The sequence below is a fragment of the Alosa pseudoharengus genome, unplaced genomic scaffold (assembly GCF_046254945.1).
Source record: "Alosa pseudoharengus isolate Yale_2024_CS ecotype anadromous, Long Island Sound unplaced genomic scaffold, YU_APseudo_1.1 YU_APseudo_1.1_scf_18, whole genome shotgun sequence".
Lineage (NCBI taxonomy): Eukaryota > Metazoa > Chordata > Actinopteri > Clupeiformes > Clupeidae > Alosa > Alosa pseudoharengus.
Genome location: NW_027468650.1, coordinates 36,859,658 through 36,878,942, shown reverse-complemented (window position 1 = coordinate 36,878,942; position 19,285 = coordinate 36,859,658). Strand labels below are relative to the sequence as shown.

The 19,285-nt window shown below is 40.2% G+C and overlaps 1 protein-coding gene across 1 annotated transcript in view; it reads left to right on the top strand.

Annotated features, from left to right (window-relative positions):
* The first annotated feature begins 744 nt into the window (after positions 1 to 744).
* gimap4 (GTPase IMAP family member 4) overlaps positions 745 to 19,285 on the top strand; it is a 35,055-nt gene continuing 16,514 nt past the window's right edge. The window contains exon 1 of the mRNA XM_076291104.1: positions 745 to 878. Coding sequence (XP_076147219.1) covers positions 851 to 878 — 28 coding nt within the window. The 5' untranslated portion in view covers positions 745 to 850. The remainder of the gene's footprint in view (positions 879 to 19,285) is intronic.

Here is a 19,285-nt window from a genome sequence, read left to right as displayed (position 1 = left end):
GAAAAAAACAACAACAAATGTTATTAAATTATGTTATAATAAATAGGTGCCTTCTATAGAAATGTTTTATTTTCTAATGTTATTCCCCATATGTTACTCCGATTCCATATGTGTCCTCACTTTTGGACCTTTGTCCTAACTTTTGGGCACAAGTGTCCTCATTTTCAGTGTCATGATGGTGGTCACCGTACTACCTGCGAACCCTGCAACTAGAAGGACTGGATGAAACGTGTTGAAAACGGTCTCCACTGATAAATATCACACTTGCTAACTTGGAAATGAGGTCCTATGTCCAAAATCCTGAACCACCCCTTTAACCGTCTGTATCTATAGGCCTTCCTTATTGGTTTACTGACTAGAGACAATGAATTAACAAACATAGGCTATTCATCTGTATTTCAGTAAGTAGGCTAAAGTAAGGTTTTTTTTTTTTTGGCGGGTGGGATACCTCCCTGAAATGGCATTTTGCAGGTTGGGATGTCTGCAAAAGTGACCTTGGTTGCAGAAACACCCACTAGCACAATTTGTTATGGCACTCAAATTTGGACAAGGGCTGAGTGACGTCACTGGCCAGAATATGTAAAGTCCAGGCTTACTTAAAACACTTAACAGCACAAGTGTTTTTTTTTATTTATATATATATATATAATTATATAATTATATATATATATATATATATATATATATATATATTTTTTTATTTATTTTTTTTTTGGATGACATGGGGGACCAGCTTCACGGAGGTCATAAGATCTGTGTCAAACAAGATTATGAATGAGTCTGTGACGCAGCCGCTTTCCGACAAAGCAGGAAATCCTTAAACTACCGGGACGTTAACTGAATCAGGAGGATGGATTCTATTGAAAACGTCTCAACAGGTACATTTATGGTACACTTTAGTTCAGTAAACGTTAGCGTTTAGCCTTTTAATCATCAGACTGTACTTGTCTTCGTTATCTTAAGACATGCAACGTTCAAAGTCTAGTAAAATGTGACACGTCTAACTTAACGTTAACTTACTTAACGTGTCGTTAAAGAAGACTATTTGAGCACCATATTATTTGATGTTTTGGCGCGTTTCTGAGGTTTCCTAAAATCAGACAATGATTATCGGGTTACTGCACTGGGACGTTTCGATACCCGAGTATAAGAGTTTACGTTAAGATAACCTAAGTTTGTCAGCTCCTCGGGGTTAACTATGGTAAACTAGCGTTAGCTAACGTTACCTGCTGGCTAACTTTGACCAAGCTCATCCTGAGGCACTCACAAGTAACTTTAGGGCTGTGACGGGTAACGTTATCGTTACATATGGCACTCGTGTTTGTTTACCAGGATATAAATTCAGTGAAAGTGCAATACAAGGTCATTTTGTTGCGCGATAAATAGAAGTAGGTTATACCAGAGCCCGTTTACGGAGGGCCTGTTCGCTCCTGTACAACTGCCCAGTGCCTTGTATCGAAACTGGTTGCAGTTCACCCAGTTCCCCTTGGTGCGGTCGCGAGCAAGCGCAGAATGAATGGCAGTCTATGGGGCTAGACGGATAAATGTATTTATTTCACTTGCTTATCAAGTCAAGTCGTCTGCATCAGGCACGGCGCCAGGATTCCAGTTTTGGATGGGCCAGACCAATTGTGGGTGGGCCTTAAAAAAACTTTATCAAATCACTGTTTAACCTAATAAAAATGACTGACTAATATACTGTTATATTATTTGTGCTTACATAATAGAGATTTGAATAGCTTGATGCTCTTTAAATAGTTTGTTGCATTGTAAAAAGGACGGACGTACCTATCCTCGATCACTGTCCTTTGTTCTGACCAAATAAGAGCGCTTTGGAATCTCCATTACGCACCATACCTGCTGGCTGCTGTGCTTTAGCGCATCTCTCGAATAGACCTAAGGCCTATAGGCTGTAAAAGTGGGAATCTAATATTTCCCCCAAACATAGTTTAGTTCTGCTTGTATAACATGAAGTCGAATATTTCATTTGTTTTAGGTTTTCAACAATACAGATCAATCACACTGCCCGACAGTTTCAATCAATATGCAGGGCAGTTGAAAACATTCGGGGCTTAGCCCATAGAGTCTAAACGGTTTTCATAATTACCATTTTGCCTGACTTGCTGCTCACTTTTCATAAATGAATCCACTGACTCAAGCCTCATTTGCACCACATTTATTAAATATTATGGACAATAAAATTGTGACAATTAGAGGATGTAATGACATTTAGCTATCTTGACATTTTCTGTTTGCTAGAAACGAACTATATAGCCACCAGCAGAGTGGCTTTTAAATAGCAATATGCATTATATGGTTTGTTATGCTTAGCTTAGGGAGAAGGGAACATTGAAGACTCCCTAATTCGATTTTACAACTAGGCAAAGCAGGCCACCACTGTTTGGCCAGCTCGAGGCTGATAACAAACCTGAACTTGAAGGCTAGTCTAAATGACGAGAACAGGATAACTCCACCACCACCTTGTTATTGATGACTTCATGATTTCCTTGTAACGTAGGCCTATACCAAATATTAAATGCAAACAATGACATGCCCAACCTCGCGCGCGCACGTACCCTACGTTCCAAATTGTGTGTTATGGAAGGTAACGTTCATGTTAAATCTGCTGCATGAAGAAGAGTGAGTTCACCCGTGTCCGCTTGTATGTTAAATACGTCCATCTCATCTCAAAGTTTCAATGCGCGATCGGAATAATGGTTTCATATTTGTTAGTCAACTGTACAAAATACATTCGGGGCTGAAGCCCTGGCAAAATCAGCTGGCTACTAGGCCTACCCCTCGGGCACAGAACTTGTTCATTGACAACGTCATGTAAAACATGCTCCAAGAGAGCTCATAAAGATCAATCACACCCATTAGGCCTTTTAATGCAAATCGGATCAACGATCACAATATCAACAAGCTGCATTGCAAAAAATACAAAACATTTCAGAAGCCATTATTAAGCCATAGAGAAGTGCTAGGATTTATGGATCTCAGCTATCCTTCATCTCCTGGTTGCAGCGATACAACGAGACCGTTTGTGCACGTTTAAGGTACCTAAACAACAACTATATTAAAAGTTTTTTTTTTTTTTAAGAAAAGTTTTGGGTGGGCCTGTTGAAAAGTGGGTGGGCCTAGGCCCATCCAGGCCCACCCGTAGCGCCGTGCCTGGTCTGCATCACTGTATGAAACATTACAAAAACATGAAACATGACATATTAAGTAGAACTGTTAATCATCTGATCATCTCATATTTACAGATATCTAGGCTATATTTAACATTTATTTTATATTTGGCCTGTTATGAAATCATGTATTGAACAATTTAAGCGCTGCTCAGCTTTAAAGGAGAATTCCGGTGTGATATTGACCTAAAGTGTGTTGAAACATGATGCCGAGTGTGAACGTATTAGGGGTTTGCACGGCGTGTCATCAGATCTGGACATCGGCATATTGGAGATACTTGCCTCATTAGAAAGCATTAGGCACTGAAGTAAATCCCTAACATCGTCAAAGAAAATGGTTAATTATTGCCGTGTTTTAGGTTGTACCAATAGGTCAGACTGAGAAAAACATCTGGTGTAGGTATCGACTTCCAAAAGTTATTAAAAAAACAGGGAGAAGGGACAATAATGCCAGAAGTTATCAGAGGAAGGGGGTGCGCTTGTGGTTGAACTTGGTACTTCGTCTCCCTCACCCAACTCATATGGATCTGCGCTGCCAATAATCCGTAATTTCTCGAAATATTGCGCCTTTTCTTGTGGTCCAAGCCTTTGCATCTTAGACGCATTTTGATGAGCTTTTCTGTTGTTTAGACACGGCTACAATCACAAGATATCCAAAGTGCATAATACTCCATTGTACTTCATTCACTGAGTATCGCCAATATGGCCGCGCGTGCTGGGTTACCATAGTTACCGGCCAGAACGTGACATCGGTGCAAACCCCTAATATCTCATAGCCCATCTCGGCTTGTCCCCTGCACTCCAAAATCTGGCGCTAGTTAGCCGATGCTACCAACAGCTTTTTCAATGGTGGTGCTTCGGCATCGTGCTAACCATGCAAATAAATCACTGTTTTACACCATTTACGAGGTCAATGTATCTCCACACTTCATTGGCAGACTTCCGAGGGCCCTGACATTTGCTGCTACTGGAAGAATCTGGAATCCATGCATTTCCACAGAATTATTTTTGGAATCTGATCCCTTATCATACCTGTTCATTCTTACTCGTCGCTCGACTTATCGTGACAAACGCTAAACTTCGTGAAGATACTGTCTGTATAAATCGTCTTGTAAGTAAACTACCAGTGCTTTTTCAAAGTTGTCAATGTCTCGTTTTAAATGTCAGGGCCCTTGGAAGTCTACCAATGAAGTGTAGAGATACATTGAGCCTCGTAAATGGTGTAAAACAGTGATTTATTTGCATGACTAGTCCGATGCCGAAGCACCACCATTGAAAAAGATGTTGGTAGAATCGGCTAACTAGCGCCAGATTTTGGAGTGCAGGGGACAAGCCGAGATGGGCTATGAGACATACGTTCACACTCGGTATCATGTTTCAATAGCCTAGAAATCTAGACGCGCCCCTAGCGGCAGCAAATTACATTTGCTGCCAGGGCTAGTCTAGCAACTCTCCGTTGGCTTGTGAGCTCCAGAAATCGAAACTTAATCAGGCATTGAAATCGTGTATAGAGTCGTTTGGTGGGCTTAACATAATGATTGATGGCAGAGTTGCAATGGTTTGGCTTGAATTGACCTCTCCAGAATAAGTCCCGCCTCCGTAACTTCCGTATCCATCCAACTTCCGGGCGTGGATTGTCTATGAGAAATAACATGGCGTTTCGAAATATCATACAGGTAAAACATCTGTAGGTAGCGAAGTTGAAAAAGCTGGTGGGCAGATTGGCCTATACACTTCTGCCATATAGTTTCCACTGGATTTTTTGATTGTCGGTGCCGTTTAAGTAGTATACTATAGACTATACTACTTAAACGGCACCGAAAATCAAAAAATCCAGTGGAAACTAGATCGCAGAAGTGTGTAGGCCAATCTGCCCAGCAACTTTTTCTACTTTGTCACCTACAGAGTTTGACAGGTACGATCTTTCAAAACGCCATGTTATTTCCCATAGACAATCCACGCCCGGAAGTTGGATGGATACGGAAGTTAGGAGGCGGGATATATTCTGGAGAGGTCTATTCCCTGCTACTTGAAAACAAATATCCTATTGCGTCCTTTCATAATTTTGAAAGACAACTGATTATCCCGCCCCTCGGACTGAGCACTGCGAACGGTGAGTGCCCAGACCCTACATTTTAATGTGGGTCTGGCTCGCCAGCTAATGTTTCAACACACTTTAGGTCAATATCACACCAGAATTCTCCTTTAAGAAACTCAAATAGCCTAGATACATGCTTAGCATTTTGTGATCATTAAGGCTACTGTCACAAACTCTTAGTCAGCTGTCCTCTGATTTACCGATATCTAGCCAATATTTGCAACATTTATTTTGTATTTGGCCCGTTATGAAATCATGTAGAACAATTTAAACACATTGTAAAACTTTAAGCCCAATTTTGGAGACATCCAGGCATGTCGAAATTTGCTGCAAATTCAAAACTGGATTACTCTGGAACGGTTAACTGTACAGGGGACTGCTTTACACCCTTGTGTTCGGTAAGGTTTGCTGTTTATTCTGATATGTTTGTCATGTGTTGAACGAAGGGTTTGTGAAGTATTCCACCGAGATAAATGGGTAGGGAGATGGGCGCAGAACCCTCAGTAGAATTTATGATTAAATTTAATTATTATTTACTTTTCTCGCGAACCATTCACCACAGCAATTAGCGGCTAACATCGTTGCTGAGAAAAAGCTCTTTCATGTGATGTGATACTTGTGATGTCTGTGTGATGAGAAGGCTACTTCGCGAGTAGTTCAACTGAGAAGAATGGGTACATTTGGACGCACTTTCTTTCTTGCCATGCGCCGTCACTTTCTCCACTGCGTAAAAGACTAAATTAATTTGCACTGTGAATGCTAAGATTATTTTGACAGGCCATAGGCTAAATAAAAAACGCTATTAGTCGGACGCAAAGCAAAATATTGAAAGAAGGGGGCACCAAGGCCACGTGGCCTGTAAACCTCTGATTTTCAAAGGGGCATTACGCCCGTGGCCGCCGTGAATTCCTACCCTGGTGGCGACATAGCGCATGGCAGTAACGTCTATAAAAACAATATAAATATATAAAACTACCTCAGATTAGCATTGCTGTTTATTGTTGAACTGCAATTTTCAGCAGCCAGTGGAGGTCATTTAGCCTACTAGCCTATGCTTCCGGACAATATTTTGCATCTCCCCTAATTCTGAAGCAGTGGCAGCGCTAAATGAAGAGGAAACACTGAGAAGAAAGTTAATATTTTAAATAGGCTACATCAATACAATATATAATATTTAAGGGGTAACGGCCGCCGAGGTGTCCTGTTATACGGAATTAATGGACGAGGGCGAGGGGCAAAAAACTCCCCGACGCGCAGCGGAGTCCATTAATTCCGTATAACAGGACACACCTCGAAGGCCGTTATCCCGCTTATCACCCGGTTGCCACTGTAAAGCAAAGGAAACACGCGGTTTCGTTTAAAAAGAAGCTCAAGTTCAGCTTGTACAACTTCCGATAGCATGGACAGTTAGCTTGTTTACAGTTGATTCCATTGTTGCGAAGCCTGCAACAGTAGTCCTACTATGGTTGTTATAGTTACCATTCATAAGCATTGATATGGAACGGTGTCCTGTTATTTAGAATTAAAGGCCACCCCGTCAGCCAATCAGAAAAGAGTATTTCTTCTCTCCGGGTGATAAGTGAAGTGAAACTGGACGGGCCATAATGACCTCTGACTAGTTTTAGGCTACTGGTTTTGCAAAGTGCAAATTGCAATGTGAGCAGCAGCCAGCAGGGGAGGATATGAAGAGTTTGGTTCCAAAACGCGATAAACGCCAATTTTGAAAAAATCGAGTTACCACCAAAACAAGCTCCCCATTTACTCTCTATTCAAAGTTCGATAATAAGTTTTTGACAAAACGCGATATCCGCCGTGTTTTGCTGCCCTGTTTCTTCCCTTTTTTCCCAAACAGAGACAAACGCCAATCCTGTTTTTCCGCAAAGCCCGACAGTTCCATTCGACCAATCACCGCGCACCATTCTATGACGCAAACTGTCATGGCGCGCGCTGTCAGTAGACGCCGGTAAAGGTAAACACTCGCCTTAGACTCGTTTTTATACTTATACTATATACTAAAATGAATAACTTTGATGGTATTGAGGAGCCAGTGGTCGTGTCGACTGTGGGAAAGAAGCGGAAACCGTCAAAAGACAACCACGATAGGGAAGTCAGAAAAAAAATCTGAAACTCAGGCGGTGGTAAAATACCGGCGATTGCTTGTTCTCACAGTGAAGCAAAAAACTTTTGTCATGCCGACAAAAAAACAGCTGACGATCTTGTTAAAAACTTCGACACTCTCTACTGTCATACAACGAAGGCTGAACAAGACCAAGCAATTTTACGTCTGATAACAGTAAAACGGGTACAGCGAAGACGTCCCAAGGTGGAAATTGAAGATGCACAGAAGGAGAGGGAGGTCACGAACGAGTACTACTTGCTCACTAAGGATCATCCCACAAAGGTTCCTGTCTGCAAGGCAACTTTCTGTGCAGTGTTGGGTGAGTTTATTTGTTTTATTTGATGACACTAGTTCACTGCCTGTACAAAAATGTAGCCTATTCTAGGAAACGTGTTGCTAAGTTGTGCTCTGATTCGCTCCTGTAGCATGTCAGCATTGTAAAGCAATAGGGGCGCGTCTAGATTTCTAGGCTATTGAAACATGATACCGAGTGTGAACGTATGTCTCATAGCCCATCTCGGCTTGTCCCCTGCACTCCAAAATCTGGCGCTAGTTAGCCGATTCTACCAACATCTTTTTCAATGGTGGTGTAAGAAAATGTTGGAACATTAGCCTACTTTTCAGAGGAAACGGAGGAAAACAATAGCCTATAGACACTTTCAGACATAAACTAACACCCTTACATCTATCAAGAATAGCCTAGTGCTGCATGTCAGATCGCAAAACATTGGTATTTTTTTATCTGGACATAACACTATGATGTGCACATCCACCAATTGCTTATATTCCAGTAAACTTGTAAGCTTGTAACATTAGCCTACAGTAAGCTTGGAGGCTACTGTAGGGTGCCATAATAGCCAACATAACATAACTAGCCAGATAACTGCAACGTTACTGTTACAACCACAGGTTAAAACTTACAAACTCATATAGACCTCAGTCTGTCAGATGAGTGGTGAGAGAGAGAGAGAGACAGACATTCGTGGTTTAGGCCATGGTAGACCTAGTGGTTTTCCATAATAGTTTTGTTCCTGAATAAATAAGTAAATAAATAGATAGATAAATACACAAATAGATAGATAAATAAATAACATGCTAAAAGTGAGATATTATGTAAAAAGTTACTCAAGTTTTTGGTTTGTAGGCCAACGCATTTCAGGCTGAAATGGATTTGTGGTTGACTGCCACTGTATATTCTGATGAGCCACTAGCCTATGCTATCTCAGTTTCCCCTTAAAGAAATAAAATGTTATTTTAACTTTTGTCGTTGCAGGTATTGGCAAAGATAGAGTAGCTCGAGTGGCAAGATATTATGCAGAGAATGCTGAACCCAGACCAGAACGTAGGGGTGGTGCTCGCAAAGTTACAGAAAATGAAGAAAAGAAGAAACTTGTGATGGATCACATTCAAACATTCACTTGTAGGGCAAGCCACTATGGCAGAAGGGGAGCACCTGGGCGGAAATACCTGACCAGTGACCTCAGCGTGAAAAAAATGCACGATTTGTTCAAGCAGCAAAATCATGACGCTGTTAGCTACTCTCTCTATTACAGTGTTTTCCGATACAGTTTCAACCTTGCATTTGGACATCCAGCCACCGACGCGTGTTCTACATGTGCAAAGTTTCATCTCACAGTAAAGAACCCCAGCTTGCCTGAAGAGGAGAAGCGTACAGCATCAGCATCTTTCATTTTGCATCGCAGAAGAGCAAGGGTGTTTTATGATTTGCTTGGGCAAAGTGACAATGCAGCATTGACAGTCTGCTTCGACATGATGCAGAATTTGGTACTCCCAAGAACCCCCATTGGTCAGGCGTACTACTCCCGCCAGCTCTACATGTATATCTTTGGTGTTGTTGTCCATGCTGGGAAAGGTAGCAAGCAAAGCAAGGATGACATCCATCTTTACACATGGATGGAACACGAGAACAGAAAAGACAGTAATATGACTGCTTCTGCTCTGAACCATTGTTTTCGGCAGCCATTGAATGTTGCACTTTGCAATGTTCAGAAGTTGAGATTATTCAGTGATTCCTGTTTTGGACAAAACAAAAATGTGAATGTTCTGTCAATGTTGTTTGCTTTAACAAAGCAGAATTTTCCGAATATGATCACTGAATATGTGTTTCCCATCAGGGGACACAGTTTCCTTCCTGTCGACCGCGTTTTCGGGAGGATTGAGCAGCAGATTCGAAAGCACGATACCATCCTCATGCCAGAGGAGTACTATGACATTTTCTGGAACCATGGGCATGTCCATGTCTACGGCCAGGACTGGCAAGCTTATGACGTCAAGAAGGCAACACAGGTTTTTGTAAAGGCACAGAAGTCATTCAAGCTCAGTGATGCTAGAATGCTGGAATTGAGGAATGACAAACTTGGATTCAAGACTGTGTACAACAGTGACTTCTGCTATCACTCGGTTTTGAAGCGAGGACAGAACTGGGCAAACTTTAAGCCGAGTCAGCTCCCAAATGTAAGCACAGTGAAGGATGCAAAAAGAAAGGATGTGCTTAACTTGCTTGCTGAAATTGGTGCCAGTGACACTGTGCGTGCCTTCTATGATGGGGCACTCATTGTAAATGATGCCGACTGTGACAGCCATGAAGAATAATTCTGCCGATTGTGCCCTTTGAGTTCACTGTTTCAGTGCATAACAAGTGTGTGTGTACACGTGTGTATGTGAGAAAGACCTGAGCAAACAGGAGGAGGAGAGCTAAGTGAGTGGGGAGAAAGTCTGTGTGTGGTTGGGTGTGTCTAGATAATGGCACTTCACAATGGCACTGAATTGTAGTTGTCCATAATAAATAGATAGATAGATAAATAAATAAATAAATATATAAATAACATGCACTACAACATGATTAATGTATTTCATATGTCTGTGTTCCACTATAAGAAATTTGTTCAAGTTGGCATTGTTATGTAAATCGACTGTCATGGCTGCTTATAGCCTATGTTGCACAATCTCACACAGATGTATCATTTATTTAAAGTTATATTTTGCACAGAAATATTGCTATGTATTTTAATGACACAGAAATATTGTTTTTATGAACATGTTTTTATGAAGCATTGTGATGGATGTATTTTTTAGAAATCTGTTGTCCAAGTTTGGGACTTGTATGTATAGATAACTTACTATTTAATACTATTTAACTTAATAATTGTACAGTTTCGTACATTGTTTTGAAAATTGAATGAATGTAGTACAGAATAACAAGATGAATGCAACAGAAACAAAATTTTGCTCTAATGTTGGGATGAACTTGAAATGTTGCTATTAACAGCATTAATATCAGACTGAAATTAATGCAATCTGAAAAAGGCGGCGAGATGAATGTACTTTTAAAAATGGGTTTATTGGTTTAATATAAGTGATGTTGTTCAAGTTTGGGATTTGTCATATGTATAGACAACCTTTCCTTGTTATTTATTCTTATGTCTTTGCTCAATTTCATACAGAAAGTGAGTTTTTGTTGATGAAATGGATTTGTAGCATTTTGGGGGAAAAACGTGTTATGGATATATTGCATTTTGGAGAAAAAAAAATATTTGTTTAATAAATGTTTAAAATCAAAATATGGATTTGATTTTTTTATGTTATTACAAACTCATAATGATATATTACAGTTTGAAACAGAAATTAACAGTTTTCATACAAACAGTCTTTTGGGAAAGAAAATGCCTTTTTTCTCAATTTAACAATTTTGGATTTATAGCGTTTTGGAACCAAACTCTTCATATGTCTGCAGGATTATTTAAAAAGCAACTGCAACTAATTTGTGCGTCTGCCCTGATTCTGACACCGTGGTGGTATTAATTAAACTGTGGTGAGCTGCCATGCTGAAATAAACATAGAGGGAACACTGAGATGGTATCTTGCTGTCACGTGACTATTTGGGAGGTTTCTGAGCCCGTCAGCCATGTTCGTATCCCACGCTATCGGTTGCCATGGGCGACAGACACACAAAGACAGTGGGCCCTATCTTGACAGTCTAAAACTCATGGTCACTGCGCCGAATAGTTTAAACAAATTTCGGGGTTTGTCCAGTCCATATTAGATGTGGATTAGTTATGAAACATTATGAAACGTCCGGCGCATGGCGCAAGAAAGTGGGCTTGTATGTTTCTTAAGGCGAGACACGGCAGGTGAAAACATTGTTTTTTCATGCACTGGCCAATTTCGAGATTTTGGGCTAGTTTGCTACCTTAGCGTGTATTCTTTCACACTACTACAACAAAAAAGTCAGATTTACACATTTAGGTGTTTATTTCATTTAGTTTACTCGCGCCAGTATATTTCTCCTAAATTTACAGAAAGTTGGCATTCTAACCTTTCATGCACTACCGCGACCTTGATCCGAAACATATCATGTGTAGTACAGTTGGAAAGCTCTGTTTTTCTTGCATAACACTGTGCAAAGTGGACACTTCCTTTGTATACTTAAGGCAACCAATCGCGGAATTTCAAAGGCGAGTCTAGGCCAGGAACGGAATCTCATTGGCTGTGTTTCAAGGCTGTTCATGGCTGTTTTCTCAAATTGAGTTTCCTCTCCCACTCTGAGCGCGAAATCTCCACGTCAGAAGCACTTACTTCCACCAAACTTTCCAGTCTTATACCTAACTATATTTACAAGACAGGGGGGTTGTTGATGTATTATTCCTAGCCTGATTTATGACATCTTATTCCTAAAAACATGGCAAAAATTGTTTTTTTTATGGCTATTGACAGTATATTCTGATTTACAGGATAACAAAAGTAGATCCATAAATCCCTCTGTATTTTATTATCAAAATCAGAATCAGCCTTCTTGGCTTGGTTTGCGTAAACTAACAAGGACCCCCTCCCCCCCTCCATGAAAATCAAAGGCTACATATTCTCAGCTGACTCGTCAAAAAGTGCGCACCACCTTATTATTATCTGCAGGTGTGTGACTTTTACTTACGTGCACATGGCTGCAAATTTACTTTTAATTTATGTATTTTCTGCCTTGGGCATTTTAAAATATGGATGTATGGTGGTTAGAAGTGTAAATATCAATTAGAAACCTAAATATATTTATACATATTAATTTGCAAACAAATAACTGGCGTCGGTGACGTCTTTGACATGAAGATCCCTGGAACTATGCTTCTACTAGCATTCTACCACAGGTCGAGAGGTGTAGTTGTAACTACACAACTTTACGATAGTGGTTGCGAACGTTCGTTGCTACTATGGTTTTGGGAAACACTAACGTAGTGTAACGATGCATTGGACTATGTAAGTTCCAAATATGAATGTAATTCTGCGGCATAAAGCAGATATTTGTTAATTTGTTTATTGTACAGAAAAATAAAAATGACATGTCAAGCAGTCAATTGACTACATTGCAGTCAAGAAGTAGAGCAAATTAATTTACGAAACCAAAACGTGGGTCATAGTTGTCTAAGCCTCTATAGCGTAGCCTGTTAAAAATGTCGCAGAAGCCTACCCATGGCTACAGATTAATTCTGAACAGTTATTTCTCTACTGGCTCAATTATCACACCACTGTTTTGATTTGCATAGTTGCGTTACCCCAACACTGACAATAATGTAGACAGCAAATTTCGATTTTGATTTTCGTTACCACCGTGTAGTCAAGCCTTTAGCCATACCCAAGTAGCCTAAATTGAGGTAAATCAAGCTTTTTCAGAAGGGGCGGCAGGGAGAGCGATGTACAGTGGCAGAGCGACGCACAGTGGCTGAAAGTGGTACTAAAGCTTCACGCAGCTTCACGCCTCGTAATGCGCGACTGGAGTGGCCATTTGAAAGTGATGCCCACTGTATGCAATAGAGGCTTAGACAACTATGACCCACGTTTTGGTTTCGTAAATTAATTTGCCCTACTTCTTGACTGCAATGTAGTCAATTGACTGCTTGACATGTCATTTTTATTTTTCTGTACAATAAACAAATACATCTGCTTTATGCCGCAGAATTACATTCATATTTGGCTGACTTCTGCAGACGCGCAAAAAAACACTGCCACTTCCCTCCCCATATTCCACTGATCACACATCAGACATCAGGGGTGCGTTTCCCAAAAGCTAACTACGCTTAACCCAGATTCGTACTCTTGGACAGGGGACTGATAACTGCTGCGTAACGGCGGCTGTCATCAGCCGGCCTTAATGCACTGCGCCACAGAATTGACGGCGTGGGTGAATAGGGGATGAATAACAATAGAGTACACAACTGTTCCACCAGCACATTTAAATGACTTGACTAAAACTGTGCATAACTGGAGGTACACCTGTTATCTGAGCAGTCTGTATGTCCTCATTTTGCGAATGCGAGGACGATATGAGTCTGTTGCATTTCGTTAGATGTCCGAGTCACGCATAATGTTTGAAAACCACTGGCTCGTAATCACAATAATTTAAGACTCGACAGTTGGATACTTCATCATGTTCCCATGCCTTCATTTTGGTGAGTAGCATAGAGATCGTTAAAACAATATGGCTCTCCGTTTGGGACATCGAAAACTTATATTTTTAATAGGGTAGACTACCGTCGGAGATGCTGACTTGCAAAGGCCTCGGGATAACACGTTATCTATCTCCACTATCATCAGTCAATGCCCCCTTGATCAAAGTGGGGAATGAAAGAAAAAGTTTGAGAACCACTGGCTTAACAAGTTACCTGCAGTCTAGAACACACACAATATTGCAACAGAAAGTTGCCTTTATAATCAACTAGGCCTACTATTTGTTCCAACAGCATTCAAACAAAGCCTTTATAAAAGTGAAAAAAAAAATATATTCCATAAGAAGTAGGGCTGTCAATCGATTAAGAAAATTAATCTAATTAATTACATACTCTGTGATTAATTAATCGCATATATATTTTTTGCTGTGAAAGTATTTTAAATATTTAAATTCAAATGAATCATTGAATAATCAGCATTAGTGACATTAAAATTCAAAAACTCTTTATTATTATTATTTTCACTGTTCAAATAATTGCCATACTAATCTATGATATGACCTAATATGCTGAGGAAATAAATTCAAAAGTGCTTCGGGGATTTTCTTTGCATTGATGTGCGACTATAGAGTTGTTGAACTCCGGTGATATGCAAATTCCTTGCTGCAGACATTGCAGAGGACTTTATTTTTCAACACTTTATTTTTTATGAACACCATCAGGCCGTTTTTAAAAAGTAAATGTTCCAATCAATGATCCAGGCAGCACGTTTTCTTCTCTCTCCTTCATTTTACAGTCTAAATTTTACTGACTAGAACGGCTCGGGGTCAAAGGTCATACGGAATCGATTAATCTGCACTAATTTTTTTAATCAGTTATTTTTTCTCAAATTAATTAATCGAAATTAATCAGTTATTTTGACAGCCCTAATAAGAAGTAAAATAAAATACTGTTTCTGTAGTAACTGTATCCCAAGCTTAAATTGTGCGGTAGCCTATTCTCTGGGATTTAAGTCAAGCAATATAACCATACAAATGTTTCAAGTTTAGTAATTTCGGCTTTGTCTGAACTGGCCATTGTAGGCTACGTAAAAAATAAACAAGTAGGCCTATCCCCTAATGACATCGGCAAATGTTTGTTTTCCACATTTCACTTCACCATGCACCTTCGACAATGAATAGCTCATTACACTTATGTTAGGCCTACTGTTGAACGTATGCCTAACTGGCATCATTACAAACATTATTCTGTGTCCTAAAAACTGCCATTTTATGGCATTGTGTCATGTAAGGTTGTTGCAAAATCTAGAGAAATGTGTGAGGTGGTCAGCGGGGGACAATTGAGACACACATTGGATTGTGTTATTACTTGAACGTTCCACACTATCCACAACTGTGGTATCGGGGGCAGGAGGATTATTGTTAGCACAGGCTTTATATAAAATTATTCAACAGAAGGCCTGCCTCGAATGCAGGCTTGCCCAAAATAAAGGCCTGTGGTTTGCGCAGCCTACAGTAAGTAGGTTAAATAACAAACCCGCCACAATGTGCGGTATGATGATTTTTTACGAGCAAGATGTTTTTGGTGCCCTACACCCACTGCATGTTCTTAAATAACAATGATCATCAGTAGCCTAATATTCTACCATTATTTTGTGTAAATGGGCTATGCATTGGGTTAGACACCAGGGGCCATATTCACAAAGCCTTTTATTTTACCACTAGGAGTAGGCTACTCTTAAACAGCAATAAAATATTTTAGCTTGGTTTCTCTTATTAAGTTATTCACAAAGCCTTTCAGACCTACTCTTAGTAAGGAAAAATGACAACTCCTGAACAGATTCTGGAGCTGAGCGCTCTAGAATCTTTGACTAACAGTCTAAGAGTGAGTGAGTCTTCGTTGCTATGGATGACGTTATTACTGCACAAGCTTGACTGAAGTGACCACCTTGATTGGCTGATGATTGTAATGCGGGAATGATTCCAAACACCTCCCTTACGATGAGTGGCAGGTGACAGGTCTGAGAATGCGTGCGCTACACAAGGACGGAAGATGATGAATAACTGAATAAAAAGGCCTAGCCTAAATGAATCAAGAGTAGCCTAAGGCAAAACAAATAGCCTAGTAGCCTAATGAAACATACAGATTGATGTAGTATCTTTGTAACATTATTAAATTAATCTGTTACTATGCCTACGTTTGCAAAAGATAACATTTTAATTTGATTCACAATAATGTTACATTTAGCCTAATTTACATGTTGACAATGAGTAGCCTAGTTTTGGTTGTTGTTGGTGGCGTTTTTGCATGTTAGTTATGCCTACAATGCAAAATTGCTTCCTCACGATTGGAAGCTCCTGTAGCCGCGTAGGATTTCACAACATGGCGAAAAGCCACAAAACCTGTTTGTGAATATGTCTGTGAGTTAGGAGTCCTCTCCACTTCTTTTAAGCTGTCACAGAGGCAGGCTTGGAATTTCCCCATTCTGGGGGCAAGGCCACTTGGCCTTCAGTTGGGCATATTTGGTGGGGGGCACAAAGGCCACATGTCAGGGCACCAAGGCCTAAGTTAACTATACAGTAGTAGGCTATAAAAATGATCAAAGTTGTATTTAGCCAATTCACTGCAGTAGACCTGCATCACTGTATGAAACATTACAAAAACATGAAACATGACATATTACATATAACTGTAAATCATCTGATCATCTAATAAAAACAGATATCTAGGCTATATATAAAATGGATTTTATATTTGGCCTGCTATGAAATCATGTATTGAACAATTTAAATGTAGCACAGCTCAGCTTTAAGAAACTCAAATAGCCTAGATGCATGCTTAGCATTTTGTGATCATTAAGGCTACTTTCACAAACTCTTAGTCAGCTGTCCTCTGATTTACCAATATCTAGGCGATATTTGTAACATTTATTTTGTATTTGGCCCGTTATGAAATCATGTGGAACAATTTAAACACATTGTAAAACTTAAAGCCCAAATTTGGAGACATCCATGCATGTCGAAATTTACTGCAAATTCAAAACTGGATTACTCTGGAACGGCTAACTGTACAGGGGACTGCTTTACACCTTTGTGTTCGGTAAGGTCTGCTGTTTATTCTGATATGTGGTTTGTCAAACCTTCAGTAGAATGTATGATTAAATTGAATTATATTACTTTTCTCGCGAACCGTTCAACACAGCAATTATCGGCTAACATCGTTTAAAAGCTTAGAAAAAGCTCTTTCATGTGATACTTGTGATGTCTGTGTGATTAATAGGCTACTTCGCGAGTAGTTCAACTGAAAAGAATGGGTGAATTTGGAAGCACTTTCTTGCGCTGTCACTTTCTCCACTGCGTAAAAGACTAAATTAATTTGCGCTGTGAATGCTAAGATTATTTTGACAGGCCACAGGCTAAATAAAAATCGCTATTAGTAGGACACAAAGCAGAATATTGAAAGAAGGGGGCACCAAGGCCACCGTGGCCTGTAAACCTATGATTTTCAAAGGGGCTTCACGGCCAACGCAAGGGGCCGCCATGAAATTCCTACCCTGCACAGAGGTGTGATTTGTTGGGGGCAGGGCCGGATTAACTGGGCACAAATGTCTGATGCCCCCCCAGCCAACGTGAATCGGGCGGTCAGTTAATATGCCTATATCGTGAAGATTTTTCTTGCCATCTAAGGCACGAGCGCATCTGTGATGCCAAGCCTCACCAAGTAGGCTAACCCGTTTGTTTACAACTAACATTGCATTTAATTAAACTGCTTATAGGCTATGCCGAAATAGTTTTCAACATTTTGAATATTAGTGTCGGGTGAATTAGGAAATGTTCTCAAAGTAGTCTTATGGCTGAAAGCCGCCCCCCCCAGTCAAGCAATATAACCATACAAACGCGCGGCCGGCCTGCACTCATTGTTTCAAAATGAGTAATTTCGGCTTTGTCGGAACTGAAGAGCTGTGGACGGCACGCCAATGAAAATAAATTAACGCAACGCAACACACCACAGACCCCGCTTCTCTCGCGTCAGTCACTGAAATGAATGCAACACAGAACCCGCTTCTCTTGCGGCAGTCACTGACAGTAGCCTAGAATAAATGTATGGGGAAAAACACTTCCCCATGACAAAGACATCGTAAAACACTGAGAGTTAATATTTTGTCACTAGCAACATACATCTGTCCTTTGTCGAAAGCAGTTGCAGGTATAGCTCTGAACAAAACCGTTCAAGAGTTATTTAAGGGGGACGAATGAAACATCCTACAGCTTAAATTATGTAACTTCCCACGACTTCAATATTTGACAACATATCATGGATGGTACTTCAAGTATAGTGTGTTATTATATATAGATTGCTGCTGGGCCATATGTCTTGGTTCATGTCCGTTAACAACTCATTGCAGTCCTCGCGGTTGCATCCATCCGCCCTTCTATGAAATGAAAAAGACGTAGGCTACCTGCAAGCTGGCCTATGATTTCATTGCTGAGTTTGCGGCAAAAAGCAAGAAGATGTTTTTTTTCTGAGTCAGGATATGGCTGTCAATGTCATTTATTGTCCAATGGTAGCCTACAGACCAGTGTCCATAGTGCACAATGTATCAATAGTTTGAATGTTATGTGTGTTTCAACTCATTGACAAATAGCGTTCAGCATGATTCATGCCCAATTAATTCCCCGTTAAAGTGTTCACCTTTGTAGTTTGGTTTCGTGATAGCCTATGATAAACGGCTTATAGCCAAATATGTGACCGCTAATGTTATAGGCTATAAAATATAAATATAAACCTGGAAAAAGTTGAGAGGTAGGCTATGTTTCGGTCCCGGTGATTATTTATGAAATTGTGCAAACGACAGCCTTTTCAAGGCATTTTAAGGAAGGAGTGATAGCATGCAAGCTCCCAAATTGACCCAGTAGCCTACAGAAGGCATCAATAAATTGAAGGGGAGGGTCATGCGTTTTTTCATAATCACTTTGGAGGGTCATAGAAAAATGTCTTGCTGGCGAGGGAGGGTCACGTCTTTTTGGACTAATGCTCCCAAAACTCCTCCGGTAGCCCCTTAAATAAATAACGAACAGTCCCTAATGAAGTAAACTTGTGACCATCAAAAATCGTTTATCGCCTGTAACTCCGTGATAACAGGACGTAACAGGAAGGCATTTGGCTGAGCAACGGAGGTTATGCTCTATATTTTGTCCAAATGATGTCTATCATCGTTGCACTCGGAGAAAGCCAGAATGTTTAATTTGTCCTGCGTTTCTTCTACGGCTGCAAACGGGATTCACTCGCAGTTAACCAAATATTTCTTTATTAAGGCAGGGCAGGCATATTTCTGGCTATACAATTATTTCTAAACCAGTCTGCTAAAGTCTGTAGTGAAGTCTGTGTAGGGTTTTCCAGGCTCCATTTCTTTTTATGAGACACCCTG